The sequence below is a fragment of the Bos taurus genome, chromosome 11 (genome assembly GCF_002263795.3).
Source record: "Bos taurus isolate L1 Dominette 01449 registration number 42190680 breed Hereford chromosome 11, ARS-UCD2.0, whole genome shotgun sequence".
Lineage (NCBI taxonomy): Eukaryota > Metazoa > Chordata > Mammalia > Artiodactyla > Bovidae > Bos > Bos taurus.
In genome coordinates, this window is record NC_037338.1 from 5,949,162 (window position 1) to 5,970,869 (window position 21,708).

General features: G+C 46.7%; 1 protein-coding gene across 6 annotated transcripts in view; it reads left to right on the forward strand.

The window, feature by feature from the left end:
- NPAS2 (neuronal PAS domain protein 2) overlaps positions 1-21,669 on the forward strand; it is a 198,905-nt gene extending 177,236 nt beyond the window's left edge. For 3 of the 6 annotated variants that reach the window (XM_059891469.1, XM_059891470.1, XM_024999128.2), the window contains 5 exons: positions 5,510-5,701; positions 7,001-7,176; positions 8,045-8,137; positions 17,500-17,665; positions 20,249-21,669. In XM_059891469.1, coding sequence (XP_059747452.1) covers positions 5,510-5,701; positions 7,001-7,176; positions 8,045-8,137; positions 17,500-17,665; positions 20,249-20,416 — 795 coding nt within the window. In that variant the 3' untranslated portion in view covers positions 20,417-21,669. 6 annotated transcript variants of the gene reach the window in all.
- Positions 21,670-21,708: the final 39 nt, after the last annotated feature.

Consider the following 21,708-nt stretch of genomic DNA (forward strand, 5'->3'; position numbering starts at 1 on the left):
CAGGCTGCTGACAAAGAGATGGTCTGCTATTTGCTCTCATCCAAAGCATGAATGCAGGGAGACACGAATCTGTGCCCATTGCCCCCTGCAGAGGGGCGGCCCGGGAGCCAGAGACTGGAGGTCAGCACCCTGGCACCCCCAGGCCACCCCCATTGCAGCATGGCAATTGGGGTGTCCTCTGAAAGCAGCTGCTTTTAATAGGACCCCACCCCACCCCAGCCCCAGATGTCACTTCTTTGAATCCTATCGAGAGATTCCTTTATGGAGGGAAAATCTTTATATATTGGATCTCTTTCAATGTTAAATTATTTTTACCAAGTTTCATTTAAATCAGTCCAGGACTGTTTTTCTTCCAAAGCACATTCTTTGGGCCCAGCCTTTGATTGTAAATGTAGCCAACCTTGGAGTCTGCCCTGAGTGAGGTAAGCCTTGGCACCCACCTAAGGGGGAACAGATGGAAGCAGAAGAGACCCCTGAGGGAAATGGCTAGGGTACTGACCCTGCCGTCCACTCCACCCCCCACACCCCCACCATCCACGCAACCTCTCCTGTGGACATAAGAACACCTTGAACTGAGATGAACACAGGATAGTACAAAGGTGCTGAGCAGCCTGGAGACTCCTAGAGCCAGCCATCCTGCCTCCCTGGGTCCCTACAGATGTTCCTGGTGGGCTTTACATATGCTCTAAACCTGGGGCTGCCCTCTCTGCCCGTCCTGGCCCCTCCGGTCCCCTATGGCAGAGGAGCCAGTGAGGTGCACCTGCTCGGTGCCTCTGGACCGGCCACCACGCCCACAACCCTTCGCCCCGCCCACAGCCCTGTGCTCCGCCTATAACCCTTCGCCCCGCCCACAGTCCTGTGCTCCGCCTATAACCCTTCTCCCCGCCCACAGCCCTGTGCTCCCTCAACCTCCTGAGTGACATCCCCGAGTTGCCAAGGGACAATACTGCAACATTTATGTGACGACACAAGGGGTCATCAAAGTGCCTTGATCTTGATCCTCATCAATCCAGGGTCCGGTGACTAGAATTCCTGACTCTAATGACTTGAATGGAATTTTTACATTACCAGGAAGGGGGCACTAAGCCAGAAACTGCTAAAAGCAAGGTGGGCGGATGAAGATCCGCCTCAGAGCCCAAGCTGAACTCTGAAGTGACAGAGACACAAGGCTATCTCTTTTGCTCTCTGGTATGAAGCATTATTATTTTTCTTCCTCCTGACAGTGCATTTTGTTGACCCCCCAAGGTCTAGCACCTGATCTTTGTGAGCTATGACGTGGGCACCAGGGCTCCACGTGTTATTCCACTGGTTTCTTCCCTTGACCTTATCTCTGCAGTGGAATTTTCCAATGAGCTTGGAAATCCACAGTCAAACCAGAGAACGAGTCCTCAAAGAGTCTTTTTTCATGTATTTTTACACATTTAAGGATTTAAAGAGATACTTTCCAAAATGTTCAGCCAAAATGCGATGTTTAAAAAAAACAATAATAAGTGAGTCAAGCATAAAAGATAAGCAAGTAAAAATTACTCCAATCCTCCCAAAAAATGTGGGAGGATAGATTAAATAAGAGCAAAAGGTGGATAATTGCTGAAGCCTAGCATTGATATATGAGGTTTCATTATACAGTATCTGTTTTCTGTACTTCTGAAATGTCCTGTAATAATAAGTCTTTGTAAAGCTAAGCATATAAGAACAATGAAAACCACATGTGAGCAGTAGGATTCGTTTGGTGGAAAATTAAAGTTTGTGTGTTTTTTTTTTTCTCAGATGACTGCCCACTTGAATTAGGGAAAATTTTCCTCTGGCTTTCTATAAAACTGACTCCAGAGTACTGTTAAGAAGTCATCTTCTTAAGCCATACAATTCTCCTTTACTGTCACTAAAGCAGGGGCGTGGACATGCACAGTAGCACATCCTACCCCTTCCCCACTCCCCCCAGGTTCATTATTCCCATCTTCAGTGGACTTTTTCCTACCTATCCCATTGGCTTGGAGCTTCATTGAGACTATGTGGGCCTGAGATGCTTGCTAAGTATATTTTTTTTTCCAGAAAAGATTGGGTTATGAGGGAGACATTTTCAGGGTGTGGTGTTTGCACCTAGATGGGATCATGAAGGGCGCTACATAGAGAGCTGTTCAGCTGAAAAGCTGTCACCCCTGCATCCTTGGGAGGTCACTTCTTAATTTATTTTTGAGAGCACTCGTGCCCTCTACTGGCAACGCCAAGAAAGAAGAACACCTGTGGCAATGGCAGATGTGTTCTCTAATTGGTTCTTTCATCCGTCTTTCTATCCGTCCATCCTTCCACCCTTCCTTCCATCCCTCTGTCCACACATCTATCCGTTCTTCCACCATCTGTCCCCCCATCCATCCACACACCACCCACCCACCCCTCCACTCTTCCATCCATTCATCTATCTCGCAGACACCCAGTATGTTCCAGGCAATTGGTTAGGTGCTGTGGGGACACAGGAATAAATAGAATAAGGTTTCTGCCCTCAGAGAACATACATCAATGGGACAGAGTAGCAGACCCAGCAGTCTCTGCCTTTATACAAGCATAAACAGTCTCCCTTCTTTGAGCAAACCTTGATCTATTTGTTTGTTCATTTATTTATTCTATTCATTCACTTCTGAGTTTTTTTTCTTTTCTTTTTTTGAGCTGTGTCTTCATCGCTGTGCTCAGGCCACTCTCCAGTTGCAGTGCACAGGCTTCTCACTGTGGCGGCTGCTCTTGCTGCAGAGCATGGGCCCTCGGGTGCCAGGGCTCAGTAGCTGTGGTGCATGGGCTTAGTTGCCCCATGGCATGTGGGATCTTCCCTGACCAGGGATCAAACCTGTGTTCCCTGCATTGCCAGGCAGATTCTTACTCACTGGACCACCAAGGAGGTCCTCAGATAGTTTTTATATGCCTCAAGAGGCAAAGGAGCAAAAGGAACTTCTTTTTTATTTTAAATATTGTTATTCTCTAACATTTATTGAGCACCTAGGATTATGCCTCAACATAAGTCCCATTAAATCTTTTATGAGGTATATTGTGTTAATGTTACTGTTTTATTAATGAGGAAACTAACAGTCAATTTGAAGTTTTTGAAAATTGCCCAAGTTCATACCAGTAGTATGTGGGGGGGTTGGAATTTGAACTGAAGTCTGTCGGATTTAAGCTAGATGATACTTCCTATCATAAATAAAGGTTGCATTTGTCTGAACTTTAATCAGAAGGTAAATTGTATCCCACCAGAAAAAATATTTGTTATTTAGTTTGAATACTGGGTTTTTGCTGAAATGTAAATTACCTTGTGTGCTATGAATAAGCCAGCTCGCTGAGGTTGTGTAAAGCACTAATTCTGAACATTCGGGTATTGGATCTGAGAGGATGGAGACCCAGAAAATTCTTCTTAAATTCTAAAGTGACAAAGAGCCTTCAGTCAAAATTGCAGGTTTTTCTGGTGGGTTGGGGCAGGAAGGAAAGTGGGAAGACCTGCCTGGTGGTATGGCTGGAAGGGCATTAGATGGTCATCTTGCTCAGGGCTTGACACACCCTATGGAGGAGATGCTGGAACTAACTGATTAAGCACCTGCCTGGCGTGATTCCAAAACAACTCTGTCACTCAGCATGTGTCAGCATGTCAGTTCCATACTGGGTGTGAGGTTATGCCACCCTGAATGCAGGTATTCGGGGTAAAATTCCAGACGATCAGGGGGGAGAGTCTTTCAGCCCTCAGAGCTAAGGATCTAAAGTGGAGTGGGATACTGCTTGTCAAGAATCTGATACAGATAATGGAAGTGAAAGTGTTGGTTGCTCAGTCATGTCCGACTCTATGTGACCCCATGGACTATAGCCCTCCAGGCTCCTCTGTTCATGGGATTCTCCAGGCCAGAATACTGGAGTGGGTTGCCATGCCCTCCTCCAGGGGATCTTCCCGAGCCAGGGACTGAACCCAGGTCTCCTGCATTCCAGGCAGATTCTTTACCATCTGGGCCACCAGGGAAGCCCACGATACAGATAATACCAGTTTTTAATGCTCAAGAGGAACTTTTTTTAAAAAGAGCTAGTCACAGGTCTTAAGTTTAAAGTATGATAGAAATTACTAAAGTTCTCTTTCTTAAACCTTTACAGTCAATCCACAGATTACATTTTATTTACAAATCTACTGATGTGGCCAAAAATATCAGTGCTTTTACTTGTGTTCACATTCAATTAATTTATAAACTTAACAAATGGTAAATAACATTCATTATGAAAACCATTAATTTACAAATTTAATATAGCTTAACCTTTCAGATATTTTGTGTTCTTGGCTAGGCGGACTTATAAACCTAAGAAGTAAAATGTTTCTGGGCCCTTAAGGAATTCTCTTTTAAAAAAATTTATTTCTGTATTATTTCTGGCTTTTCTGGGGCTTTGTTGCTTCAAGCAGTCTTTCCCTAGTTGTGGCAAATGGGGGCTTCTCTTTGTTGGGGTGTGCAGGCTCCTCATTGCAGGGGCTTCTCTTGTGGAACACAGGCTGTAGGTGCATGGGTTTCAGTAGGTGTGGCTTTTAGCCTCAGTAATTGAGGCTCACGAGCTTAGTTACACAATAAGGCAAGTGGCATCTTCCCAGACCAGGGATCGAACCTGTGTCCTCTGCATTAGCAGGCAGATTCTTTACCACTGGGCCAACAGGGAAGTCCTTAAGGAATTGTTATTGGATATACCAAATTTATAAACAAAGTAGACCAAGGTTCTTATAACCTTTTAAACACTCTTTATGAACTGGATCAAATTCTCTTAAACCTTTGCCACTAAAACTACCAGGCTGATATAGCTGTGCTTATTGAATGTCTGAGACATATTAAATAGCACATAGAGATTAGTGTGGTGATTGTAAAACTTTTTCTTAAACATCATTTTAAAGTTCATGGACTTGATGTTATGTCATCCTTTGGACTTACCTGCCATCCTGGAAATGCAGAGGCACCTAGTTAACCAGGGCAGGACTGCCCTCTCAGCTGGGAGCTGGACAGATGATACAAACCATAGGATGGGTACAGATGATGGTCACTGGTCAGAGATTCAAGCCCGGACATAGGTCCTACTGCCAGGACGACGTGCCCCCCACCACTAGTCAACCAACCCTGTGCCACCGTGATTGTGCTACTCCTTCCATTCACAAGACGTTTCTCCTTCTAATAAGAAAGTGACAAACCAGTACAGACTAAAAGAGCATGTCAAGTGGCATACCTGGGTCTCAGCATCTTTCACCCTGTCAGACCCCCGTCACTAGACCGGAGCCTTCTTGCAGGCCAGGTCGGCACCCTGCCACTGGCTGCCCCTCTCTGGCTCATGCGCTCTGCTGGTGGCCTCCCAGGTGCTCAGTGTCTCCACGTCTAGTGGGTGAACCTTCCCAGGCAGGTCAGCCTGAGTAAGAAAGCTGCCATTATGCCGGGGATAGGCAGGCCATACAAAGAAGTTGCGGGCCCGTGAGGACAGTGATCACAGCCTTACGGCATTTCTGTTGTGCTTCCAGATGTTTCTGCAGCAGCCAGATGGATCCCTGAGCTTCAGCAGTGCCCAGCGGCCGGAGACTCAGCAGCAGCTCCAGCAGAGGTCCGGCCCAGGTCCCCAGCTTGTGGCCAGCCCGCAGCTTCCAGGGCAGATAGCCTCTGCCCAGGTCACAAACCAGCACCTGCTAAGAGAATCGAGTGTGGTATCGACCCAGGTAAATGTGCTCATCTCCAGGCTCAGTCCCTGTCACCAGCAGATGGTCTTCACGAACCAGAAATCTACTTCTCCTATGACCAGAGCTGGATAATCATGATGCGGTTTTTCTTGTCTTTGTCACTTTGAAGTCCCAAGTTCTACTGGTTCCCTTCTGTGTTTTATCAATATATTAAAGCAAGGTATCATGCAGCTGGAATGTTCAGCTCTGATTCTGAGCTTGGCTAGAGGTAGAAATGGCCGTCTCTGCCGTGCATGCTGAAAGCCACACATCCCCACATGTGGGGACACACACATGTCCTTGTGTCCGTCATCACCCCTGGCTTCAGGCTTCCCAGGCGGTGCTAGTGGTAAGGAACCCACCTGCCAGTACAGGAGATACGAGACATAGGTTTGATCCCTGAGTCAGGAAGATCCCCTGGAGGAGGAAATGGCAACCCACTCTAGTATTCTTGCCTGGGAAATCCCATGGACAGAGGAACCTGGCAGGCTACAGTCCATAGGGTCACACAGATTGGACACGACTGAAGCAACTTAGCATGCACACACACGTGTGAGAACAGTTATCCACTTCTGTTTACCATCCCTTTCTGCAGAGTCACCATGCTCCTCCTGGTGCCCAAGATTCCCTCTCAAGCCCTGCCCTCCCAGTCATTACCACTTACTACCAGTGACCTTGCAGTCTGACAGGGTCACCCATCACTCAGTGGCACTTGAACCCAGTGGATTCAAGAAGTTCTGAGCCCCTGCTTCCAGACCATCACAGTTTGGAAGGCTGGATACAGCTTTTCCTGAAGCCTCTTTTATTTATACACATAATCATGAATTTGGGCTTCCCTGGTGGCTCAGCAATAAAGAATCCACCTGCCAATACAGGAGACATGGGTTTGATCCCTGGGTCAGGAAGATTCCCTAGAGAAGGGAATGGCAACCCACTGCAGCATTCTTGCCTGGGAAATCCCAGGCAAGAGGAGGAGGAGCTTGGGGGGCTCCTACAGTCCATGGGGTTGCAAAGAGTCACACAGGACTTATGAACAAAATAACAAAACAATCATGGATTCAGTAACGGCTTGCCTGCTCCAAGCCTGGCACTGTCCTTTAAATCCCAAAGGGTTTAAAGAATTCTTGAGCTGCTTACAGTCCAACAGGAAAGCCAGTCATAACACCAAAACATCATAATGATGGTCAGTGGGTCCTAAATGTTCGGAAAGGCCTAAGCGGAATACAGAAAGAGGTTCTGGGGAGGTGACACCTGAGTTGAGCTGAAGGTTTACCTTTCTTGTTTCGATGGTTGCTCCAGGGTCCAAAGCCATTGAGAAGCTCACAGATGATTCAGGGGAGCAGCCTGACACCCCAGTTTAGCAGCACCACCACTGCGCTCCCGTTGGCTCTGAGCCTGACCACGCCAGCTTCCGCCTCCCAGGAGGCCCCCCAGGGCCAACCCAGCCCGGACTTCAGCCATGACCGGCAGCTCAGGTATAGACTCTGTCCTTGGAAAGATACCCAAGACAGTTTTACACTGTTCATCTCCGCTCTCTGCTGAAGATGGAGGCAGAGTTTAGACAAACAGACTCTAAATCCTCTGCAGTTTTTTTAATTGAACTTTTTATTTTGTATTGGAGTCCCTGGTCGCTCAGCCAGTGAAGAATCTGCCTGCCAATACAGGAGACCCAGTTTCGATCCCTGGAGAAGGCAGTGGCAACCCACTCCAGTATTCTTGCCTGGAGAATTCCATAGACAGAGGAGCCTGGCAGGCTATAGCCCATGGGGTCACAAAGAATCAGACACGACTGATCAGCTAACACTTTCACTTTTTTCATAAAGCAGATTAACAGTGTTGTGATAGTTTCAGGTGGACAGCGAAGGGACTCAGCCATACATATACATGTGTCCATTCTCCCCCAGACTCCCTGCCCATCCAGGCTGTCACATAACACTGAGCAGAGTTCCCTGTGCTGTACAGTAAGTTCTTGTTGGTTATCTATCCTAAATATAGCCATGTGTACATGTCTATCCCCAATTCCCCAACTATCCCCTCATCCTTCCCTCTGGCAATCGTAAGTTTGTTCTCTAAGTCTGTGAGTCTGTTTCCCTTTTGTGAAATGACTCATTTGTTAATCAACTCTGCAGTTGACCTCAGCTCATGAAGTGACAGGACAGGGCTAGGGTCTCGATGGCCAGAGGAAGAGACCTCCTGCAGCAAGGATCCTCCAGAACAGAGCAGCCGGGATTCTGTGGGGCCAGCCAGAAAGGGTCCAGTGAGGCTCGGCAGGTGCAGATTGGCCGGCGGGTCCACAGCTTGGGTACTGATCAGTTTCTCATTTCTGTCCTCCTCGGCTCTAAGGCTACTGCTGAGCCAGCCCATCCAGCCCATGATGCCCGGATCCTGTGACGCGAGGCAGCCCTCAGAGGTCGGGAGGACTGGACGGCAAGTCAAGTAGGTGGCCCAGGTTGGGGAGGGGTGGGGCATGGAGCCACACTGAGTGGTCTCAGGCTGCAGGGTTTCATCTGCCTGGACCAGCCAAACACCTGCGAGTCGGGCACTGCAGGACGGATCCACATGCGCCCACACCTTTCTAAAGGACTCCTCCCCTCAGCTGTTCTTCCTCCATTTCCTGTGTCAAGAGAGAAAACTTCACGTCAGCATTCCAGGCTGAGAACAAGACCTGAAGGAAATAATTCGTTACGTGCCAAGTTCATCGCCGTCTTCCCATCTGTGCATGTCTAAGGGGTAACATCCCGGGTCAACGGAGTCTTACAGAGCCTTGTCCCCCTTCCCCAGGGCTCCTGTGCAGCTCCGGCTGGCCACCCGATGCTGGCAGATTCCCCCACACGAGCTTGTTGCTCTCTGGTTCCGAGGATGGGCCCTGAACTAGGACCCTGTGCAGACGTGGGGCCCTCCTGCCCTCCCAAACATGGAGCCTTCTCTCTCTCCTCGCCCCGGGCTCTTTGCTTGCCACCCCCAGTACCCGGGCAGCTGTGCTGAGCCAATTTCATTACGAGGGACAGAGGTTTACTGGAGCCAGAGGAGTGAATCCTTGAAAAGCCACTGGAAAATAGTTCCAAGCCCTTTGAAATAAAGCAGACACCGTGGTCATATAAACACTGGTTTCATTTGCGTCAGAAGTTCACGGGAACAGGGCTAGCTAATGAGGCCTGCTGTGCCCAGACGCAGGGGCCTTCCATTCATGCCCTGGGGGCTACCTGCCTGGAGTCCTTCCTGTGTCCTCCTCCAGTAGTAATAGGCACAGTGATGATTACTGAGCATTTCTGAAGACTGGGGCCCATACCTATATCCATGAAAACCCTATGATGGTGGGGGTGGTGGCATCGGGGGTGGCAGGAGCTGTACACTGCAAGGAAACTGCCTTTAAACTCTTGGATGCTCTCTGTTGCCTGGAGGGGTGTGCGGGATGCTGGTTTTGGTTTTGGACTGTTCTTTCTAAATGATCCAGATAAGTGGAAACACTTATTGTGACATCACTTTCCAGAGATGTTTCAAATGCAGGAAACTAGGCAAAAACAGAAATTCTTTCCTCTGAAACATCTAAACTGTCATTTTCGGTCAACCCAGTAATTTATACCGTCCACATCTCCCCGTCCATCTCCTCCAGACATGACCTAACACTCCGTCTTCTGGGGCAGGTCAGAGTCTGCCTCCCACACGCATAGGCCCCTGAAATTTTGGAATCCCCAGTGCCTGTTACCATAAAACGACCCATGTAGAGATAGAACACTTCTAAAAATATAAATGGACTTCTCCATAGTATCTTTTTTAAAAAAGACTTTTTGCATGTAGACCGTTTTTAACATCTGTATTGAATGTGTTAGAGTATTGTTTCTGTATTGTGTTTTGGTTTTCTGACTAGGAGGCATGTGGGGTCTTAGCCCCCTGACCAGCAATGAAACCCGCACCTCCTCCCTTGGAAGGTGAAGTCTTAACCACTGGACCACCAGGGAAGTCCCTGTATAGTATCTTTAAATATCTATTTCTGGGCTTCCGTGGCGGCTCAGATGCTAAAGAATCTGCCTGCAATGCAGGAGACCTGGGTTTGATCCCTGGGTCAGGAAGATCCCCTGGAGAAGGGAATGGCTTACCCACTCCAATTTTCTTGCCTGAAGAATCCCATGGACAGAGGAGTCTAGTGGGCTATGGTCCATGGGGTCGCAAAGAGTCTGACGCGACTGAGTGGCTAACACTTTCGATTTCTTTGCTGGTCTGGACTCCTCCAGAGTTCTCCCAAATGGCATTCCCCTTGTTACTTGGCCATTATCATCAAGTACTCTTTCTTTTAGGAAAAAATGTATATTCTATATAACATAAAATTTCCCATTTTAGCTATATTTAAGCGTACAATGCAATAGCACAAGTACATCCCCGTTTTTGTGCAACCATCACCACCGTCCATCTCCAGCACTGTTTCATCCTCTCAAATTGAAGCCGTGTCCCCATTAAACCCCAACTTCCTATTTGCTCTGCCCCCAGCCTTCTGCTTTTTGTCTCTTATCAATTGTCTTCTCTAGGTGTCTCATCTAAGTGGACTCGTACAGTATTCATATTTTGTGATGGGCTTATTTCACTCGGTGTGATGTCTTTGAGGCTCGCCCATGGTGTGACCTGTATGAGAATCTCCTTGCTTTCTAAAGCTGAATGATGCTCCACTGTCTGTATACATGGCTCCTTGTTTATCTATCATCTATCAATGAATGTGGGGTTACTTCCAGTTTTTCGCTATTGTAAATAACGCTTCTACGACCGTGGATGTTCAAATAACTGTTTCCGTCCCCTACTTTCACTTCTCTGGGGCACATACCCAAAAGTAGAATTGCTGAATCACACGGTAACCTAAGTTTAACTTTTTGAGGAAACTTCACACTGTTTTGCACAGCAGTTACACCATTTTACCCTCCCACCAACAGGGCACAAGAGCTCCAATTTCTCCGCATCCTCAACAATACTTGTTATGTACAACTTTTTTTCGTTAACTTGTAATGAAATGATACCTCATTTTGATTTTTTCTTCTGTGACTGCGCTGGGTCTTTCTCGCTGCATAACCTTTCTTTAGTTTTGGTGAGCAGTGGAGACTCTGTCGCAGTGCCAGGGCCTCTCATTGTGGTGGCTGCTCTTGTGGCAGAGCACGGGCACGAGGCTCACAGACTCAACGGGAGCATGCGGGCTCACGGGCACAAGGGCTCAACGTTAGCACCAAACGGGCTCCAGAGTTGTGGTGCTCTGGAGTGCTTTCAGTTCAGTTCAGTCCCTCAGTCGTGTCGGACTCTTTGAGACCCCACGGTCTGCAGCACACCAGGCCTCCCTGTCCATCACCAATTCCTGGAGCTTACTCAAGCTCATGTCCATCGAGTCGGTGATGCCATCCAACCATCGCATCCTCTGACACCCCCTTCTCCTCCTGCCTTCAATCTTTCCCAGCATCAGGGTCTTTTCCAGTGAGTCAGCTCTTCACATCAGGTGGCCAAAGTATTGGAGCTTCAGCTTCAGCATCAGTCCTTACAATGAATAATCAGGGTTGATTTCCTTTAGGATGGACTGTTTGGATCTCCTTGCAGTCCAAGGGACTCTGAAGGGTCTTCTCCAACACCACAGTTCAAAAGCATCAATTTTTCGGCCCTCAGTTTCTTTATGGTCCAACTCTCACATCCATACATGATCACTGGAAAAACCATAGCTTTGACTAGACAGACCATCGTTGGCAAAGTAACATCTCTACTTTTTAATATGCTGTCTAGGTTGATCATAGTTTTACTTCCAAGGAGGAAGCATCTTTTAATTTCATGCCTGCAGTGACCATCTGCAGTGATTCTGGAGCCCAAGAAAATAAAGTCTGTCACTGTTTCCACTGTTTACCCATCTATTTGCCATGAAGTGATGTGACCAGATGCCATGAGCTTAGTTTTCTGAATGTTAATTTTTAAGCCAGCTTTTTCATTCTCCTCTCTCACCTTCATCAAGAGGCTCTTTAGTTCCTCTTTGCTTTCTTCCATAAGGATGCTGTCATCTGCATATCTGAGGTTATTGATAACTCTCCCAGCAATCTTGATTCCAGCTTGTGCTTCATCCAGCCCAATGTTTCTCATGATGTACTCTGCCTTGATGTACTCTTTTCCCAATTTTGAACCAGTCCATCATTTCTTATCCAGTTCTAATTGTTGCTTCTTGACCTGCATACAGATTTCTCAGGAGGCAGGTCAGGTGGTCTGGTATTCCCATCTCTTCAAGAATGGGAATATTCTTCCACAGTTTGCTGTGATCCACACAGTGAAAGGCTTTAGCATAGTCAATGAAGAAGAAAGTGAAAGTGAAAGTCACTCAGTTGTCTCTCTCTGTGACCCCATGGACTGTGAATTCTCTAGGCCAGAATACTGGAATGGGTAGCCTTTCCTTCTCCAGAGGATCTTCCCAACCCAGGGATTGAACCCAGGCCTTTCGCACTGCAGGCAGATTCTTTACCAGCGGAAATATATGTTTTTCTGAAATTCTCTTGCTTTTTCTATGATCCAGCAGATGTTGGCCGTTTGATCTCTGGTTCCTCTGCCTTTTTTAAAACCAGCTTGAACATCTGGAAGTTCTTGGTTCACATACTGTTGAAACCAAACTTGGATGATTTTGAGTACTACTTTGCTAGCATGTGATTTGAGTGCAATTGTGCAGTAGTTTGAGCATTCTTTGGCATTGCCTTTCTTTGGGATTGATTGGAATGAAAACTGACCTTTTCCAGTCCTGTGGCCACTGCTGAGTTTTCCAAATTTGCTGGCATATTGAATGCAGCACTTTCACAGCATCATCTTTTAGAATTTGAAATAGCTCAACTGGAATTCCATCACTTCCACTAGCTTTGTTCATAGTGATGCTTTCTAAGACCCACTTGACATTGCACTCCAGGATGTCTGGTTCTAGGTGAGTGGTCACATCATCATGGTTATCTGGGTCATTAAGATCTTTTTTGTATACTTCTGTGTATTCTTGCCACCTCTTTTTATTACATGCTGGTTCTGTTAAGTCCATACCATTTCTGTCCTTTATTGTGCCCATCTTTGCATGAAGATGTTCCCTTGGTATCTCTAATTTTCTTGAAGAGATCTCTAGTCTTTCTCATTCTATTTTCATCTATTTCTTTGCATTGATCACTTAAGAAGGATTGCTTATCTCTCCTTGCTATTCCTTGGAACTCTGCATTCATATGGATCTAACTTTCCTTTTCTCCTTTGCCTTTAGCTTCTCTTCTTTTCTTAGCTATTTGTAAGGCCTCCTGAGACCACTATTTTGCCTTTTTGCATTTCTTTTTCTTGGAGATGGTCTTGATCACTGCCTCCTGTACAATGTTATGAATCTCCATCCATAGTTCTTCAGGCACCCTGTCTATCAGATCTAATCCTTTGAATCTGTTTCTCACTTCCACTGTATAATCATAAGGATTTGATTTAGGTCATACCTGAATGGCCTATTGGTTTTTCCTACTTTCTTCAATTTAATTCTGAACTTTGCAATACGGGGTTCACGATCTGATCCAGTCAGCTCCTCTTGTTTTTACTGACTGTATAGAGCTTCTCCATCTTTGGCTGCAGAGAATATATTCAGTCTGATTTAGGTATTGACCATCTGGTAACGTCCATGTGTAGAGTCATCTCTTATGTTGTTGGACGAGGGTGTTTGCTGTGACCAGTGCATTCTCTTGGCAAATCTCTGTTAGTCTTTGCCCTGCTTCATTCTGTACTCCAAGGCCAAACTTGCCTGTTACTCCAGATATCTCTTGACTTCCTACTTTTGCATTCCATGCCTTTTTGATGAAAAGGACTTTTGGGTTTTTTTTGGTTTAGTTCTAAAAGGTCTTGGAGGCCCTCGTAGAACTGTTCACCTTCAGCTTTTTCCGCAGTAGTGATTGGAGTATTTAGTTCAGTTCAGTCGCTCAGTCGTGTCCGACTCTTTGCAACCCCATGGACTGCAGCATGCCAGGCCTCCCTGTCCATCGCCAACTCCTGGAGTTTACCCAAACTCATGTCCATTGAGTCGGTGATGCCATCCAACCATCTCATCCTCTGTCATCCCCTTCTCCTCCTGCCCTCAATCTTTCCCAGCATCAGGGTCTTTTCAAATGAGTCAGCTCTTTGCATCAGGTGGCCAAAGTATTGGAGTTTCAGCTTCAACATCAGTCCTTCCAATGAATATTCAGGACAGATTTCCTTTAGGATGGACTGGTTGGATCTCCTTGCAGTCCAAGGGACTCTCAAGAGTCTTCTCCAACACCACAGCTCAAAATTCTTCGGTGCTCAGCTTTCTTTATAGTCCAATTCTCATATCTATACATGACTACTGGAAAACCATAGCCTTGACTAGACGGACCTTTGTTGACAAAGTAATGTCTCTGCTTTTTAATATGCTGTCTTAGGTTGGTCATAACTTTCCTTCCAAGGAGTAAACCTCTTTTAATTTCATGGCGGCAGTCACCATCCATAGTGATTTTGGAGCCCAAAAAATAAAGTCAGCCACTGATTCTACTGTTTCCCCATCTATTTGCCATGAAGTGATGTGACCAGATGCCATGATCTTAGTTTTCTGAATGTTGAGCTTTAAGCCAACTTTTTCACTCTCCTCTTTCACTCTCATCAAGAGGCTCTTTAGTTCTTCTTCACTTTCTGCCATAAGGATGGTGTCATCTGCATATCTGAGGTTATTGATATTTCTCCCCGCAATCTTGATGCCAGCTTGTGTTTCTTCCAGTCCAGTGTTTCTCATGATGTACTCTGCATATAAGTGAAATAAGCAGGGTGACAATATACAGCCTTGACATACTCCTTTTCCTATTTGGAATCAGTCTGTTGTTCCATGTCCAGTTCTAACTGTTGCTTCCTGACCTGCATATAGGTTTCTCAAGAGGCAGGTCAGGTGATCTGGTATTCCCATCTCTTTCAGAATTTTCCACAGTTTATTGTGAGCTACACAGTCAAAGGCTTTGGCATAGTCAATAAAGCAGAAATAAATGTTTTTCTGGAACTCTCTTGCTTATTTGATGATCCAGCAGATGTTGGCCATTTGATCTCTGGTTTTCTAAAACCAGCTTGAACATCTGGAAGTTCATGGTTCACGTATTGCTGAAGCCTGGCTTGGAGAATTTTGAGCATTACTTTACTAGCGTGTGAGATGAGTGCAATTGTGCGGTAGTTTGAGCATTCTTTGGCATTGCCTTTCTTTGGGATTGGAATGAAAACTGACCTTCTCCAGTCCTGTGGCCACTGCTGAGTTTTCCCAATTTGCTGGCATATTGAGTGCAGCACTTTCACAGCATCATCTTTCAGGATTTGAAATAGCTCAACTGGAATTCTATCACCTCCACTAGCTTTGTTTGTAGTGATGCTTCCTAAGGCCCACTTGACTTCACATTTCAGGATGTCTGGTTCTAGCTGAGTGATCACACCATCTTGATTATCTTGGTCATGAAGATCTTTTTTGTACAGTTCTTCTGTGTATTCTTGCCACCTCTTAATATCCTCTGCTTCTGTTAGGTCTATTACCATTTCTATACTTTATTGAGCCCATCTTCACATGAAATGTTCCCTTGGTATCTCTAATTTTCTTGAGGAGATCTCTAGTCTTTCCTATTCTATTATTTTCCTCTATTTCTTTGCACTGATCACTGAGGAAGGCTTTCTTATCTCTCCTTGCAGTTCTCTGGAACTCTGCATTCAAATGGGTATATCTTTCCTTTTTTCCTTTGCTTTTCACTGATCTTCTTTTCAGTTATTTGTAAGGCGGCCTCAGACAGCCAGTTTCCTCTTTTGCATTTCTTTTTCTTGGGGATGGTCTTGCTCCCTGTCTCCTGTACAAGGTCACGAACCTCCATCCATAGTTCATCAGGTACTCTGTCTATCAAATCTAGTCCCTTAAGTCTATTTCTCACTTACACTGTGTAATCATAAGGGATTTGATTTAGGTCATACCTGAATGGTCTAGTGGTTTTCCCTACTTTCTTCAATTAGGGCATAGGCTTGGATTATTGTGATATTGAATGGTTTGCCTTGAAAACAAACAGAGATCATTCTGTCATTTTTTAGATTATACCCAAGTACTGCATTTCAGACTCTCTTGTTGACTGTGAGGGCTACTCCATTTCTTTTAAGGGGTTCTTGCCCACAGTAGTAGATATAATGGTCATCTGAATTAAATTCGCTCATTCCATTTTCATTCACTGATTCCTAAAATGTCAATGTTCACTCTTGCCATCTGTTTGACCACTTCCAATTTACCTTGATTCATGGACCTAACATTCCAGGTTCCTATGCAATGATGCTAAAGCTGAAACTCCAGTACTTTGGCCACCTCATGAGAAGAGTTGACTCATTGGAAAAGACTCTGATGCTGGGAGGGATTGGGGGCAAGAGGAGAAGGGTACAACAGAGGATGAGATGGCTGGATGGCATCACTGACTCGATGGACGTGAGTCTGAGTGAACTCCGGGAGTTGGTGATGGACAGGGAGGCCTGGCGTGCTGTGATTCATGGGGTCGCAAAGAGTCGGACACGACTGAGCGACTGATCTGATCTGATCTGATGCAATATTGTTCTTTACAGCACTGAACTTTACTTCCATCACCAGTCACATCCATAATGGGGCATTGTTTTGCTTTGGCTTTGTCTCTTCATTCTTTCTGGAGTTATTTCTCTACTCTTCTCCAGTAGCATATTGGGCATCTACCAACCTGGAGAGTTCACCTTTCAGTGTATGTCTTTTTTCCTTTTCATCCTGGGTTCATGGGGTTCTCAAGGCAAGAATACTGAAGTGGTTTGCTATTCCCGTCTCCAGTGGACCACTTTGTCAGAAATCTCCACCATGACCTGTCTGTCTTGGGTGGCCCTACACGGCATGGCTCATAGTTTCATTGAGTTAGACAAGGCTGTGATCCATGTGATCAGTTTGGTTAGTTTTCTGTGACTGTGGTTTTCATTCTGTCTACCCTCTGATGGATGAGACTAAGGGGCTTGTTGAAGGTTCCTGATGGGAGGGCCTGGCTGTGGGGGAATCGGGGTCTTGCTCTAATGGGCGAGGCCATGCTCAGTAAATCTTTAATCCAATTTTCTGTTGATGGGCAGGGCTGGCACTTCAACTGAACCCAAGTCCCTTTCTCTTTGGCTTCCTTCTTTTTCTGATCATTTTCCTTCACACATTTCAGGAAGCTCTTAGAGTGCTTAATATGTTCAGTACACACATTAATTCTCTTGGCAAGAATCTTGCCCTTAACTTGTTTGTTTACAATGATGCCAACTGCATGCTGAGTAACACTGTTGACTCTCCCAGTTTTGCCATGGTAACATTTGTGGGGATTAGTTTGCCCCGTGGCATGTGGTATGACCAGGGACTGAACCCTTGTCTCCTGCATTGGCAGGCAGATTCTTATCCACTGTGCCATCAGGGAAGTCCTCATTTGGTTTTGATTTGCATTTCCCTAATGACTCTTTTCATGTGCTTATTGGCCATTTGGACCTTTTCTTTCCAGGATGTCTACTCAAGCCTTTTGCCCATTTTTTAACCAGGTTATTTGCATTTGTTGTGGTGGTGAGTTGTAGAAATGTAGCTGGAGAGCAACCTCTTATTAGATACAGGACTTGCAAAGATTTTTCTGACAGCTTTTTTTTTTCCGGCAATGTTTTCACTGCATGGACAGTGATGCTCACAAGGTCTTAGCTGTGATGAAGTCCTGTCTGTCTGTTTTCCTCTTGTCATCCATGTCCTTGGTGTCATGTCAATAGTTTTTGTAAAGGTCTTTCTTCTGTGTGTCACCAAACAGGTATCCACAGAGCCAGGCCGTGTTTCAGAACCCCGACGTGCACACCACCAGCAGCAGCGCCGCCACCCCTGTCCTGCTGATGGGGCTGCAGCCCAGCTTCCCCGCCTCCCAGCCGTCACCCCTGAAGCCTGCACAGGCCCAGCCGCAGCCTCCGCACTTTCTTCAGGTGGGGCTGGGCTGCGCCTGGGGAGGGGGAGACAGGGCCGAGTCCCCAGCCCAGGCCTGATGGGCCCTTCCTTCCGTTCCGGGCTTTCAACGGGGTTCTAGGCGTCAGTATAAAAATAAGCCTCAGACAGATTCATATTTGAAACTTTATCATTTCTAAAGTTTATCACGCTCCAAGTTGATAAAGTCTATGTATATACAGTGTGAGAAACTTAGAAGCAGCTATTTGGCCTCTTGTCGTTATGCACTAAGAAGGTCCATTTTTTAAAAAGTAATTTTTATTATGGTGTCTACACTTTCTTAGAGCAAAAATCAGACACTGATTGCCATGTTTTTTGGGCTTGTTAGTGTGTTTATATGCAGTATCTCATACGAGTAGAAAATTACATCATGTTTAAAGGTTCATCAAACTTCCTTTAAATGAATAACATTGCATGAATTTGAGGCTTTCCAGGAAAATGTGGGGCATGTTTCCTTGTGGTCACTTCTTTTTTTCTTAAGTTTTATTTTATATTGGAGTATAGCTGATTAACAATGTTGTGATAGTTTCAGGTGGGCAGCAAAGGGATTCAGCCATACATATACATGTATCCATTCTTCCCCAAACTCCCACCCCATCCAGGCTGCCACTTAACAACGAGCAGAGTCTCCTGTGCTGTACAGTAAGACCTTGTTGGATATCCATTTTAAATGCAGCAGTGTGTACATGTCCATCCTTAACTCCCTAACTATCCCTTCTCTCCCTTTGTCCCCCCTGGGGACCATAAGTTCCTTCTCTTTTAAGTCTGTGAGTCTGTTTCTGTTTTGTAAATAAGTTAATTTGTATAATTTCATTTTAGATTCCACATATAACAGATGTCATACACTATTTCTCCTTCTCTGACTTACTTCACTCAGTATGACAATCTCTATCCATCCATGTTGCTGCAAATGGCATTATTCCATTCTTTTTAATGGCTGAGTAATATTCCATTGTATATAGGTAATCTTGTGGTCACTTCTTATTTTAAGCAAGTTCCACAAGCACTGGAAAGAAGGGCTGTGAGTCAGTGGCTGGGGGATCAGATGGGACAGAAGTGTCTGCTCAGGGTCTGGCCTTCCCTCCCACACATGCCCATGTGCCCCTTCCTGTCCAATGGGGCCTCCTCCACAGCCTCAAGCCCCTACCAGAAGGCACAGTGTAGCTTTTGCTTGCCCACCCCCGCCTGCCCCGCTTGGGCATCCTCGAAGCCATAGGCGAATGTGTGGGGTGACCAAGATGCAGAGTCCTCCTCGAGTTCTAAATTGTAATTGAATTCCAAGGCGGCTAAACCAGCTATGGCATAGTTTTCAGATCTCCCTAACACCACATCTTAGTGGGAGTTAACTCTGGACTGCATCTTTGCTCCCTGGTCTGCTTGCAGGACCCTGGAGTGATCTGGGACAGGAACTGATGAGGGGAGAAGGCAGGGGGAAAGGTAGAAGCTGCCCATCTATCTGTGCCTTCATCAGGAGCCACCGGCGTGCTTGTAGGTGCCTGTTCCACCCAGATGCAGGGCTAAGGATGCAAGGAGCACTCAGGGACCCTGAGTGCAGGGGGACAGGGGACATCACAGAGAGTCAGTGCCAATGGAGCACTGGGGCTGGGGGGCCAAGGTCAAAAAAGGATGGGGCGTGGGGATGGAAACTCTCCAAGAGTGGATGGCTGAGTGTGAAGTGTGAGGGGACAACGTTTCAACAACAGAGGCAGCCTGCACCGAGGTAGAGGGGCAGATGTGCCTTGCGCAGCTTTGGAAACAGGGTGGACTGGGTTCCTTAGAGGGGAGATTTCATGGCTGGAAATAATGCGAGGTGAGACTGAAGGTTCCAGAGTTAATGTTTGACCAGTTGTTGTCAGTTTTCAGTCGTGTCTGACTCTTTGAGGCTCTGTGGACTGTAGCCCCCACCCCAGGCTCCTCTGTCCATGGGATTTTCCAGGCTTTGAGGATACTGAACTGGGTTACCATGCCCTTCTCCAGGGGATCTTCCCAACCCAGGGATTGAACCCAGGTCTCCTGCACTGCAGGTGGATTCTTTACCATCTGAGGCACCAGGAAAACCCAGTGAGTTTCTGAGCTTCAAATTAGGATGCTTCCTAGCACATGGCTGTATTTGGAAGTGATTCTGGAAATAGGGACCACCAGTGAAAAGTATGTGGACTGCAGGCCTGTTTAGATGCTGTACCGGCAATGATGTGCATGTGGTGTCAGGTTCCAGCATCCAATACCACACAGGCTATGTGGGGGCTCCTGTGCATGTGTTCAAGAAACCACTTCCTGCAGCCTAGAATCCCAGGGACAGGGGAGCCTGGTGGGCTGCCGTCTGTGGGGTCACACAGAGTCAGACACGACTGAAGTGACTTAGCAGCAGCAGCAGCGGGCCCCCGGCCACCGGCCAGGAGGAACCCCTAGTGCTGGCCTGAGAGCTGGGCTTCCTTCCCCCCAGGTCTTCAGGCAGGGGAGGAGGACCCTTTAATCTGAGGAGGACTGCATCACCGCCCCAGCCATTTAGGGAAGGAGTCCCTGAATCCCAGAACCTTCCCTGGAGCTGGTTCCTTTCTTTCCAGGTGCAGGTGCCAACCTCTCTGCACAGTGAGCAGCAGGACTCCCTCCTTCTCTCCACCTACTCGCAACAGCCAGGGTCCCTGGTCTACCCGACGCCGGGGCCCGCGCGCCCGGCCCGAAGGGTCAGCAGCCTGTCTGAGTCCTCAGGCCTCCAGCAGCCGCCCCGGTAGTGGCCAGGCACCTCGGTTGGGTCACATCAGCTTTAACCAATGGACGGACGAGGGGGCGGGTGGCCAAGGAGTTGGGGAGAAGGGTTTAAAGGACACCCCAACTTCCGTGCACGCCGCATCCATTTCAGAGCTCCTGGGTGGTGACCATGTCCGAGGGCAGCGGCCAGCATGGACATGAGTGAGCAGGGAAGCTGGCCCTGTTTCCCCTTTCCCTGTGCTTCATAGCCACACTCTACAACCATACCCAGACGGACCGACCGCGGTCCCCAGCTGAGCGCATCAGAGCATCACTCTGTTCAGCTTAGAGATGGAGCGTCTCTGCTGGATCGCCCCTCCTCCCAGCGTGGACCAGCCTCTGCGCCACGTGCGCATGTGCTCATTGGCCTTCACTCTCCAGACCCTCTTTCCTCGGAGAAGCACCCGGTCAGCGATGTCTTGAATGGAGAGATGATTTTTTTTCTCATTATGTTTAGATGATCGTTTCTGTCTTAATTTGCACAGCTGCACAAGGAGATAACGTAGGCACTTTCCTCTTTTTTTTTTTTTTTAACCAAGTCTCCTGACTTCACACGGAGACCCCAGTAACAAAAACAGCCCACCAATCAGAAAGCAAAGCTGGGCATTATTAACCAGACTGCAGCCCCCCCACCTCCCACCCACCCGCCCTAAACCCTAATGGAATGAGACTCTTCTCCCCACACCGTTCTGGTGATTGGCTTTTTTTTCTTTTCCTGAATGTAACACTGGACTGTCTTCTGTTGACTTCCCGGTGATTGCAACTACAAAGGTGACTCAACGCAAAGTACAATCCTGCAGGTAATGTTCTGGGATTCTGACAGGACTCAAGGACTGTGAAAGGGAAGGTTTTACAGGCCAGACAGGGCCCCAGGAAACCCCCTTCCCCGCCATGCTGGCCCTCGGAGTGAGGATGCCACAGCTTTCTACATATCTTTCCTGACCGAGACCCAGGAGTGGATTTTCCTTTTCAAAAATGCACTTTGCTTTTTTTGTATGTTTTGTTGAGATGTTTCTAAAGAGAAGATTTTATGTAATTATAAGACGAAGTGTAGTGAATTGTACAGCCGTTGTAATAAGGACCTATTTCTATATAAAATAAAACTGTATGGATTCTGTGTAAATTATTTTGTATCTGAGACACCAGTTCCTTTCCCAAAATATAAGAGGATAAAAGTTTTCTTGTGTATTTCTGTGAGTGGACATTTTGTAATAAATTAACAAATTTGTATAATTTCCTTTTGAGGCAGTTTCTGTACCTTGTTCTTGATGCATTC